At 49.9% G+C, this 11,514-nt stretch overlaps 2 protein-coding genes and 1 long non-coding RNA gene across 3 annotated transcripts in view; 1 reads left to right on the plus strand and 2 right to left on the minus strand.

The window, feature by feature from the left end:
- LOC107106595 overlaps nucleotides 1-11,514 on the plus strand; it is a 450,486-nt gene that overhangs the window by 219,659 nt on the left and 219,313 nt on the right.
- Nucleotides 2,325-11,514, minus strand: part of LOC107106577 — a 42,128-nt gene continuing 32,938 nt past the window's right edge. The window contains exon 8 of the mRNA XM_015406758.1: nucleotides 2,325-4,307. Within this exon, the coding sequence (XP_015262244.1) occupies nucleotides 3,306-4,307 (1,002 nt within the window). The 3' untranslated portion in view covers nucleotides 2,325-3,305. The remainder of the gene's footprint in view (nucleotides 4,308-11,514) is intronic.
- LOC107106597 overlaps nucleotides 8,797-11,514 on the minus strand; it is a 3,040-nt gene continuing 322 nt past the window's right edge. Inside the window, exons 2-3 of the long non-coding RNA XR_001482367.1 lie at nucleotides 9,979-10,016; nucleotides 8,797-8,830 (exon numbers count right to left, since the gene is read on the minus strand). This is a non-coding gene — a long non-coding RNA (uncharacterized LOC107106597). The remainder of the gene's footprint in view (nucleotides 8,831-9,978; nucleotides 10,017-11,514) is intronic.

Raw genomic sequence — 11,514 nt, forward strand, 5'->3', positions numbered from 1 at the left:
CAGGATGCTGGACTAGGCTCTTCTTATGTAAAAACTTCACTGGCCCCTTTTCTTCTGGATAGAGCCTCCAGTGTTTGGAAACAGTTTCATTGGTTGTGGATTTTCTGGCATCCTGGGTCAGAAAGATGTTGCTGGATCACTGCGATGCACACACAGGAATACAAAGGGATTAGAAAGGTCACTGATAGCCACAGGGAGGCAAAATCCTTCAGGGTCAACCTTAGAGTCCCTGTAGAGCCAGTCTGGTGTAGTGGTTAAGTGTGCGGACTCTAATCTGGGAGAACCGGGTTTGATTCCCCACTCCTCCACTTGCACCTGCTGATGTGACCTTGGGTCAGTCACAAGCTCTGGCACAGCTGTCCTTGGAAAAGAGCAGTTTCTGTCAGAGCTCTCTCGGCCCCGCCCACCTCACAGGGTGTCTGTTGTGGGGAGGGGAAGGGAAAGGAGTTTGTAAGCCACTCTGAGACTCCAAGTGAAGGGCGGGGTGTAAATCCAATCTCTTCTTCTTCTTCTAGTAGTTACAGCATCAGACTAAGACTTGAGAGACCAAGATTCATATCCCCTCTTTGCCATGAAACTCACTGGGTGACCTTGGGCCACTTTCCCTCAGCCCAACCTACCTCGCCTGGTTGTTGTGGGGATAAAATGAGAGACTATGTACTCCTTGAAAGAAGGGTAGGATAGAAATGAACTGAATCAATTAACTAGCGTATATCTTTCTACACTGTACCCGTTTGGGGAGCCAGGAAGCATATTTATACGCTGTCCCCTGAGCATGTGCCGTCACAAGACGTCTTATGAGTCTATCATTCAAAGAAATCAAAGTTTAAAGCAGGGGTCTCCAACGTGGTGCCCGTGGGCGTTACGGTGCCTGTTGGTGCTTTTCCTGGTGCCCACTAGAGTGCTTTTATAATGTGGGTGGAGCCACCTAGGGCTTTTGCCCAGCAGGGCTTCGGATTGGCTGTGCAGATTTAAAGGCGTCCCCGTTAAGCAGAGCTTCTGTCTGCCTGGAAAGTTAGTATTAGAGCTATGCATAACTTTGCTCCCTGGCATTTTGTGGTTGGCTCCACCTCCCATGGCAGCCATTCTGGGGTTGCACCCACCACCCTGTCTCAGAATTCCAAAGGTGCCCGCACACTCAAAAAAGGTCGGGGACCCCTGGCTTAAAGAAAGCTGGTTCAGGGGCTGAACAGCCAGAAAGGAGCCGGAACATGGACACGACTCTCTTCAGGCAGCCAAGAACTTCCGTCTGAAGATGCTGGCTTTCGGGGATGGTTGCATTTTTGTGCCAAGACCCTTGGGGAGGGCAGTATGTCAGCTATGCTGCCATGAAGGTTGGGAAGGTTGGTCTGTGTCTGGTTAATTGCTACCGCATTCCTTTCTGTGCTTTCTCTGCTGTGCGCCGAAACGCTTATCTATACAGATGTGCAGGAGGGTGTTGTAGTGTCTGGGATTTCCCTAGGTGCCGTGGGAGAATGTTCGTTCCCAGCTTCAGTTACCTAACGGTCTCTAAGCCTTATCCCGCGCGCCGGAGGGTGCCTAATTGGCCAGTGCTGTGGGGGGGGGGGTGCATACGAATACCCTATATCCTATTATGCCCATGGGGCTGCTGCCATTCTTAACAGTGCCTATGCTACTGCATCTATAGCTCTGCAATAAAAGTATAACCATTCCTGAATGCATGTACTACGTTGTTGGCTGTGGGTTCTGACAGGCGGTGATTTGAAAAACTTCTTCCCCCTCCCATCTCCCTCCCCACTCACTCCTCAGCCAGTTTTGAACAGGTGAGAATTCAGCAAAGCCCTGATGTATTTATTTTTTAAAGACCCCCTAAGCATCGCGAGCCCAGGGTTTGCAAAATTAACCATTGCCAGAGGATGTTGATAAAGAAGGCCCGTCCCAAACACACAAAATAGCCCGTCGGTTTATTACAAACAGAATATGTACAGAGGGGTAGCCATGTTGGTCTTCACTAGGAGAGCTAGAGCTGAGTCCAGTCGCACGTTAGAGAACGCAGCAGGCCCCCTGACCTGGATAGCCCCAGGCAAGCCCGATCTCGTCAGATCTTGGAAGCTAAGCAGGGTCGGCCCTGGCGAGTACGTGGATGGGAAACCTCCAAGGAATACCAGGGCTGGGAGGGAGAGGCAGGCCATCAAGCTGCTTCTCTGAAGATCCTCCGTGCCCCAGTAGGAGTTGCCAGAGTTTGCCATGACTTCCAGGCACAGGCGCGCACACACACACAGACACACACAAATGCAAAAAATACCAAAAAAGATAATGTGGTAGAACAGGCCTGCTCTGGGAGTCCTGTCCCTCCCAACGGGCAATTCCTTGCAAAGGTCAGGTGGTGGCAGCAGGGCACCCGAGAATGAATGAAAAGCCTCTCCGGGGGTCGAGAAAAACCTAGGAGGGCAGGGCGGAATGGGCCCCTTCTGCCACAGAGAACAACAGGATTTTCAGGTTATCCAGGAAACAAAGGATTGACTCTCGATAGCTCATACCCCAAAAATCGTGTTGGTCTCTAAGGAGCTCCTGGATTCAAATCTAGCTCTAGACTATGTACAGTTAATGCATGACTGCCCCATATGCTTTTATACAGATGTTTATTTTGTAGCCATGTCCTTCAACACCCCCTCGCCATCCTCCCACAAGCTGCCTCTCCACACAAACGTCCCAAATCCTATTGCCTAGAGAGCTCCTTTTCCCCTATTCATCTTCAGTTAGACAACATCGCGAAAATAACTTTTCAAAAGACTTGCTTTGTGTTTTACGGTGGATGGGAACAATCCAGCGACTCTTCTCCTAATCTGAACAATTCTTCTATGGCTTCTCTCCTGTTTGGGTGACTTCTTTACCCCCCACCCCCCCATGCATAAAACGATTAGACGGGCTACTAAGTTTTAGATTTACTTTCCTCTACAGCTTCTAAAAAAATTCCGGGGAGGGGGCAGGGGAATAAAAGAGGGTCTGGTTCAGCATAAAAGCCGCTGCTTGGAACATTCCTAAGATTTCTCCTGGAATGGAATCTTCGACGCTTAACGAGGGGCTAAACTACCCAGGACCCAATTTATAGTCAGATGTGCAATCCAAGTCACGTTTAAGAGCACTGCAGGGCCCAGTTCTGCTCGGGAACACGACACAGGATCGGAGAGGCTTCGGCCCTCCCCCCAGTGCTGTTTTCCCCAACTGAAAGGGCCGCGGGGGCCCTGTTTGACTCATTGTGAGCAAACAGGGTGCCCTGCGGCCATTTCGGCTAGGGAAGACGGCATGGGAGGGGAAGGCTGAAGTTATTATCCAGTTCGGCCCTAGGTTGGGACATTCTTTCTCTCAGCCATCTGCCCAATGGAAATATTTAATGTTTGTAAGTTATCTTTGTGAGTTCTTTTATGGACCACCAGGTGGGCACTGCAGGTAAAGCTTCTCCCGCAGGTGAGGCACGTATATGGTTTCTCCCCTGTGTGGATCCTCTGGTGCTGCATGAGATGTGCGCTCTGGCTGAAGCTCTTCCCGCAGGTCCCGCACTTGTACGGCTTCTCGCCCGTGTGGGTCCTCTCGTGCTTCACCACATCCGAGCTGGTCGTGAAGCTCTTCCCACATAAGGAGCACTTGTACGGCTTCTCCCCCGTGTGTATCCGCTTGTGTTTCACCAGGTCTGAGCTGGAGCGGAAGCTCTTCCCGCACACCGGGCACTTGCACGGCTTCTCCCCCGTGTGGGTCCTCTCGTGCTGGGTCAGGATCATGCTCTGGGTGAAGCTCTTTGCGCAGTAGGAGCATTTGTAAGGCCTCTCCCCCGTGTGGCTGCGCTGATGCTTCACGAGGCCCGAATTGGAGGCGAAATTTTCCCCACAGGTCAGGCAGGAGTAGGGCTTCTCGCCCGTGTGGGTCCTCTCGTGCTGGATCAAGTTAGAGCTCCGCTTGAAACTCTTCTCGCAGAGGGAGCAGTTGTACGGCTTGTCCTCCGTGTGGGTCTTTTTGTGGTTCACAAAGTTCGAACTGGTGATGAACCTCTTGCCACAATCAGGGCACTGATAGGGTCTCTCCCCGGTGTGGGTTCTTTGGTGGGTCATGAGATGAGCATTGGAGCAGAAGCTCTTCCCGCACAGGTAGCATTTGTATGGCTTCTCTTTGGTGTGGAACCTTTCGTGGACGATGAGATAGGACCGCTGGCTGAACCTCTTCTCGCAAACCGAGCACTGGTACGGCTTCTCTCCGGTGTGGATCCTCTCGTGCTTGACGAGGTCGGAGCTCTGGTGGAAGCTCCTCCCACAGTCGGCGCATTTGTACGGCTTCTCCCCCGTGTGGTTTCTCTTTTCGTGGCTGATGAGGCTGGAGATGCTGCAGAAGCTTTTGCCGCATTCGGTGCAGATATAAGAAGTCACTTCGACGGGGTTGCCGACTTCTAACCCTGGGATGAGGTCCGGCGGAACCTCCGGTCTGTGTTGAATCCCATAGATTCCTCCCATGACGGGGAACCCAGAAAGGTCTTCTGTCATTTCCAGCAACAGCTCAGGCTTGGGACTTTTCAGATCAGAAAGGTCTTCTGTCGTTTCCAGCAACAGCTCAGGCTTGGGACTTTTCAGATCAGAAAGGTCTTCTGTCGTTTCCAGCAACAGCTCAGGCTTGGGACTTTTCAGATCAGAAAGGTCTTCTGTCGTTTCCAGCAACAGCTCAGGCTTGGGACTTTTCAGATCAGAAAGGTCTTCTGTCGTTTCCAGCAACAGCTCAGGCTTGGGACTTTTCAGATCAGAAAGGTCTTCTGTCGTTTCCAGCAACAGCTCAGGCTTGGGACTTTTCAGATCAGAAAGGTCTTCTGTTGTTTCCAGCAACGGCTCAGGCTTGGGACTTTTCAGATCGATAGCCTCCTCGTTCTCACTCATTTGTTCGCCCATGGCTGGAATTAAAAAAAACCCACAAAGAACAATATAAATACAACACAGACTCTGGGTACTTTGTACTGTGATAGTAACCCCTCTTGCTGCTCCACTGCAGACTGCATGCATGGGATGCTGCTTCAGGTGGGAAAAATGCTCCACATGAAAAAGGGAGAAGCATTCTGGGTGTGGAATAAGGGTCTCTGGGTGTGTGTGTGTGGGGGGGGAGGCATTTGTGGACTAGATGACCCTGGAGGTCCCTTTCAACTCTATAATTCTATTGTTCAGGGAGGGGCTGTGGCTCCATGGGAGAGCCTCTGCTTGACATGCAGAAGGTCCCAGGTTCAGTCCCTCGGCATCTCCAGTTAAAAAGGACCAGGTGATGTGAAAGAGTCCACTTGAGACTCAGGACAGCCACTGTCAGTCTCAGTAGACTGTACCGATCTTGATGGACAGAGAGGTTGGATTCAGTGAAAGGCAGCTTCACGTGTTCTTCTAGCCTAACCTCCTCTCTGAGAAAGGGAGTTTTTTCTTCCTTTCACAGAATACCAGAACTCAGGCTCAACCGACAAGGTCAATTGTTCAGTAGATTCAAGATGGGCTAAAGAAAGTACCTTCTGCACACAGCAAGCAATTAAGTTGTGGAACTCACTGCCACTGGATGGTAACCGTCATGTGCCCAGACAGCTTTAAAAGGGGATTAAACAAATCCAGGGAGCATACAGGCCTGACTAACAGTTGTGGGGGGTGAGGGAAATGAGAGAGGGAGACTTCGGCCTGTGTGTCTGATTTGTGGGCCTTCCATGTGCACCTACCTGGCTAACATGGACAGTAGGATGCTCGATTAGACAGACCCCGAATCTTAATCATCAGGGCTCGTCAGATGTTTGTTTAGGCTAATTTTCTACGTGCATCAAGATGTTGGTTTTTTTCGGATGAAGGATATTCAGTCCTCTGAAAGCCTGGGCGGTGGAGTGGCTGGAATGTTGGGACTAGGATCTGGGAAACCTGGGTTCGAATCCTCTGCCGTGAAGCTCACCGGGTGACCCTGGGCCAGTCACATTCTCTCAGCCTGGCTTATCCCATAGGGTTGTTGTGAGATAAAATGGAGAAGGGGGGGATCACGTACACTACCCTGAGCTCCTTGGAGGAAAAGGAGGACACAAAGGTATAAAGTAGGGCAGGGGTCATTTCGTAGAAAAAGAGCTAGGGGAACTCATTAGCATAACTCATTAGCATATGCCACACCCCCTGACATCATAAGGCCCGGCGGTGGACCTGCAAGGCTGGCGGGAGTGCGAGGAAGCCCCGCCAAGGCCCTCCCTGGCCCCAGGCAGGCAGGGGTGGGGAGAGGTGGGGAGGAAGCAACTTACCCTCCCTCTTCTCCTGCCTCCTCCTGGATGAATGAGGGCCGGAAGCAGGCAGCCGGAAGCAGGGGGCGGGGCTTTGTTGTGTGCCCCGCCCCCCCACACCTCACCCGGGGGAACTGCGTTCCCCCGCGAACCCCCCCGAAATGACCTCTGAAGTAGGGACTAAAAAAAAGGTAGAATACAATTCATGGGGTAGGGCTGTGGCTCAGTGGCAGAGCAGAAGGTCCCAGGTTCAATCCCCGGCATCTCCAGTTAAAAGTATCTGGCAGGAAGAGATCTGAAAGATCTCTGCCGGAGACCCAGGAGAGCCGCTGCTGCCGGTCTGACAATTCTGACTTCAATGGACCAAGGGTCTGGCTCAGTAGAAGGAAGCTTCTTCATACCTTCATGTGTTCAGTCCACACAGTATCTTTCACTGGCGGTGGAAAGTTTTGTCAAGTCGACTTATGTCGATCCCTCATGGAGTTTTCAATGGGAGCTGGGGTGGCTCAAGTGGTTAAGACGCTGAACTGCAGGCTGTGGAAGGTCAGTAGTTCAGCAGTTCGAGACCCGAGTGTGCCGCATGACAGAGTGAGCTCCCGTCTCTAGTACCAGCTCCTGCCAACCTAGCAGTTGGAAAGCAAGAAATTGCAAGTAAATAGGTACCCCTTCGGTGGGAAGGTAACAGCGTTCTGTGCGCCTTGGTGTTTAGTCATGCCGGCCACATGACCACGGAAATGTCTTCGGACAGCGCTGGCTCTTCGGCTTTGAAATGGGATTCGACTGGCTTTCGAGCAAGGGAACCTTTACCTTTACATGGAGTTTTCAAGGCAAGGGATGAACCGAGGTGGTTTGCCGTTGCCAGCCTCTGCATAGGGACCCTGGACATAGAGGCCGAGGCCTTCCCCGATGCGGCTTCCTGGCTCCGGGATTCAGAGGATTATTGCCTCTGAATAGGGAAGTTCCTCTCATGTCACCATGGCTAGTAGCAAGTGATAGACTTAAAACTCCATGAATCGATGTAATCTCCTTTTAAAGCTATGGCCATCACTACATCTTCTGGCAGTGAATTCCACATTTTAATCTCTCTCTGTCAGACAGGGGATAAGAAGAAGATAAGAACATAAGAAGAGCCCCGCTGGATTAGACCTGGGGTCCACCTAATCCAGCATCCTGTCTCACACAGTGGCCAACCAGTTCCCCTGGACAGCCAACAACAGGGCATAGTGGCCAAGGCCTTCCCCTGAGGTTGCCTCCTTGGCTAACATGACACCGAAGAAAATAGCAAATATGAACCAAAATATGTCAAATAGATGTTGGAAATGTAAGAAACATGAAGGCTCATTTTACCATATGTGGTGGACATGCGAAAAGGCTGTGGATTTTTGGACAAAAATCCACAATGAGATACAAAAAATATTGAAATGCTCTTTTAAAAAGGCACCAGAGATTCTGCTTTTAGGACTTAAAATGGAAGAAGTTAATGTAACAAAAAAGACTTTACTCTGGTACTTAATAACAACAGCGAGAATGATTTATGCACAATATTGGAAAATAGATAAAGTGCCAGAGATAGAAGATTGGATACAAAAAGTTCTGTTCATGGCAGAGATGGATAAAATTACAAGAAAATTAAACAACAGAGAAGACGAAGAATTTTTGGAAGAATGGAAGGACTTTAAAATTTATCTGGAAAAGAACTGGGATGTGAAGCAAAGTTTACTATATTTAGAACAATATTAAATCAACTGATTGTTATCTAAAGATTTTAATGTTAAGAAAAATGAGACTATTTAACGTTATACTGAAAAAAGTGATAAAAAGGGAAAAGCATTGTGGGAAGCCGAGGAGGGGGGGAGGTATTGGGAATAGGGTGAATGAAATGTAATGGAAACTATTAATTGTGTTAGCTATATGAATTCTCAATGAATGAAAAATAAAAATTTTGTTTACCAAAAAAAAATAATCCCCTTTTAAAGCTGTGGCCATCACTACATCCTCTGGCAGTGAATTCCACCCAGGGTCCATCCAGTCCACCATCCTGTCTCACACAGTGGCCAACCAGTTCCTCTGGAGGGCCAACCACAGGGCATAGAGGCCGAGGCCTGCCCCTGATGTGGCCTCCTGGCACCAGGATTCAGAGGATTAGTGCCTCTGAATGTGAAGGCTCCCCTCAGTCACCCTGGCATCATGTTGTGGGTGTGTGTTGTGTAAAGTGCAGTTTAGTCATAGCTGACTTATGGTGAACCCATGGGTTTTTCAAGGCAAGAGACTTCAGAGGTGGTTGCCTGCCTCTTCATACCGACCTTGGACTTTCTTGGTGGTCTCCCATCCAAATACTAACCAGGGCCGACCCTGCTTAGCTTCCCAGATCTGATGAGACGGGGCTAGCCTGGGCCATCCAAGTCAGGGCAGCGGTTAAGAGTGTAAGAGTCTCAGACTCGTATCTGGAAGACCCGGGTTCAAATCGTCGCTCGTGCCACGGAACCTCGCTAGCTGCACTTTACAACTTGGGCCTGTCATGCCGTCCCAGTCTAACTTACCTCACAGGGTTGTTGTGAAGATAAAATGGAGGAGAGGAGAATGATGTCAGCTGCTTCGGGGTCCCCACTGGGGAGAAAGGCAAGGCATAAAAGAATGAAGAAAATGAAATTAAAAAAATAAATAAATTAGAAATCTGGAGTCAGGACAGGGAATAGAAATCCCAGACTCAAAATCTTCCCATCTGGCTGCCAAGGTTGCCTCTGGTATCACAGACACACACCCACCCACCCACACACAACTATGGATTTCTGCTGCTACCTTCAAAGCTGAAATGGACAAAGGGCTCATTAACTCTCTCATCTCCAGTATGAACAAGGAGAGAGGATCTGGCAAAGCCCCTTCCCTTTATTATGCATCCGAGTTGCTTCCTTTCCACACAGCAGCCAGGAGACACAAAAATAACAAGAGTATCCTAAAAGCTCTCTATGAAGATAGATTCAGGTGGGAGATCTGTGTCGGTTTGAAACAACTGAACAAAGTTGGGAGTCCAGGGGCACCTTTAAGACCCACAACGTTTAATCCTGGGGATAAGCTTTCCTGGGCACGCACACTTCTGCAGATGCCCAGGATTAAACTTTGTTGGTCTTAAAGGTGCCCCACTGGACTCCCAACGTTGTTCTAAAAGCTGTCACTTTCCCCCCTTTTTGCCGTCAAGTCGCAGCCGACTTATGGTGACCCAGTAGGGTTTTCAAGACAAGAGATGAGCAGAGGTGGTTTCCCACTGTCTGCCTCTGCCTCCTGACCCTGGTATTCTTTGGAGCAGTGTTCCCTCTAAGCTGAGTTAGTGTGAGCCAGCTAGTGTGGCTCACATCATTTTTGTCTTAGCTCAGGAAGGATGGGCTCCAGAACAAACTAATTGATGCAGTAACCAAATCGCTCGCTCACAACTTTAATGCCAGTCGCTCACAAACTAGAATTTTTGCTCACGAGACTCCACAACTTAGACGGAACATTGCTTTGGAGGTCTTCCATCCAAGTACTAACCAGGGCCAACCCTGCTTAGCTTCCGAGATCTGATGAGATCGGGCTATCCTGGGCCATCCAGGTCAGATTGGGAGGGACGGAAGAGCCCCGTGCCCAAACTATTGCTCTGAGAGGAAGCAGTTGATGGGCGGGGCCAGTGCTGTTGGCCCCGCCATCAACTGCCTCCACTTTTGTATACAGAGCCCCTCCAGAACATGCAAGCACCCTGTCACATTTGAAGGAAACTGTACCTCCGAGTAGCCTTAGGGATCACCAAATATTTCAGAATCTAGAAGGAAAAAGAAGAGGGGGAAAAAAAGATTTAACATTACAACGACGTTCTTGCAATGGGATACCGGCAGGCTTGCTAACTGGGTCAGGATATTCCTGGAGATTTGGTGGTAGATAAGAACATAAGAGATGCCAATGTTGGATCGGGCCAAAGGCCCATCCAGTCCAACACTCTGTATCACACAGTGGCCAGAAATACCAGTGCCATCAGGAGGTCCACCAGTGGGGCCAGGGCATTAGAAGCCCCTCCCACTGTTGACCCCCCCCCCCAGCACCAAGACGACAGAGCATCACTTGCCCCAGAGCCCCTATCTATACCTTGTGGCTAATAGCCACTGATGGACCTCTGCTCCAGATGCTTATCTAATTCTTTTTTGAAGCCGTCCATGCTTGTAGCCGCCACCACTTCCTGTGGCAGTGAATTCCAAGTGTTAATCACTCTTTGGGTGAAGAAGTACTTCCTTTTATTCGTTCTAACCCGACCGCTCAGCAATTTCACGGAGTGCCCACGAGTTCTTGTATTGTGAGAAAGGGAGAAAAGTACCTCTTTCTCTACCTGCTCTATCCCATGCATAATCTTATAAACCTCGATCATGTCACCCCTCAGTCATCGTTTCTCCAAGCTAAGGAGCCCTAAGCGCCTTAACCTTTCCTCATAGGGGAAGTGTTCCAACCCTTTTATCATTCGAGTTGCCCTTTTCTGCACTTTTTCCAAAGCTATAATATCCTTTTTAAGGTGTGGTGACCAGAACTGCACACAGTATTCCAAATGGGGTCGCACCATTGATTTATATAGGGGCATTATGATATTGGCTGATCTGTTTTCAATACCCTTCCTAATAATTCCCAGATCGTAGGATAGGTGGGGTATGGGGAGGAGAGAGACCTCAGTGGGGTATCATGACACGAAGTGTAGCCTCCAAAGCACCCATTTCCTCGATGGGGACTGATCCCTGTCCTCTAGAGGACAACTGTAATCCCAGGAGATCTCCAGGTCCCACCTGGAAGTTGGCAGCCCGGCTCACCAAGAACCTGTAAAATTCCTAGGCTAGTTACAAAGAAAGTGATATCTCAGGAAGGGAGCTTTTGACTCCTGAAAGCTTGTACCCCCCCCCCCAAAAAAAATCTTGTCGCTGTCTGAGGTGCGACTGGACTAGAATCTAGGGAAAGCTGGGAGGCATCAATATTGAGGGAAGCCCCGTGCCTTTTGGACTTTCGTGTGAAAGGTGCTGGAGAAACCCTGTTGTTCTGACAGCAAAAAAGACACAAGGGTTGCCAACTTTTCGGCTGGCCTCTGTCGCTATGCCTTGCTCATGGGCACCGTGGGGGAGCTCCACCTGTTGCTTTCCGTTCACCCAGCGGTCCTTAGAGCCACAAGAGCGGGCCGAGCCGATTTTTTTTGTTTTATTGGTCAGTTGGCCACCTCAAAGCCCCCCACCCCAAATAGGCTCCGACCGGCCACCGCCCCGCAGAGAGGAGCGCAGAAAACGACGCTC

Source organism: Gekko japonicus, unplaced genomic scaffold, assembly GCF_001447785.1.
Source record: "Gekko japonicus isolate JY-2015 unplaced genomic scaffold, Gekko_japonicus_V1.1 scaffold542, whole genome shotgun sequence".
In the NCBI taxonomy this organism is placed as follows: domain Eukaryota; kingdom Metazoa; phylum Chordata; class Lepidosauria; order Squamata; family Gekkonidae; genus Gekko; species Gekko japonicus.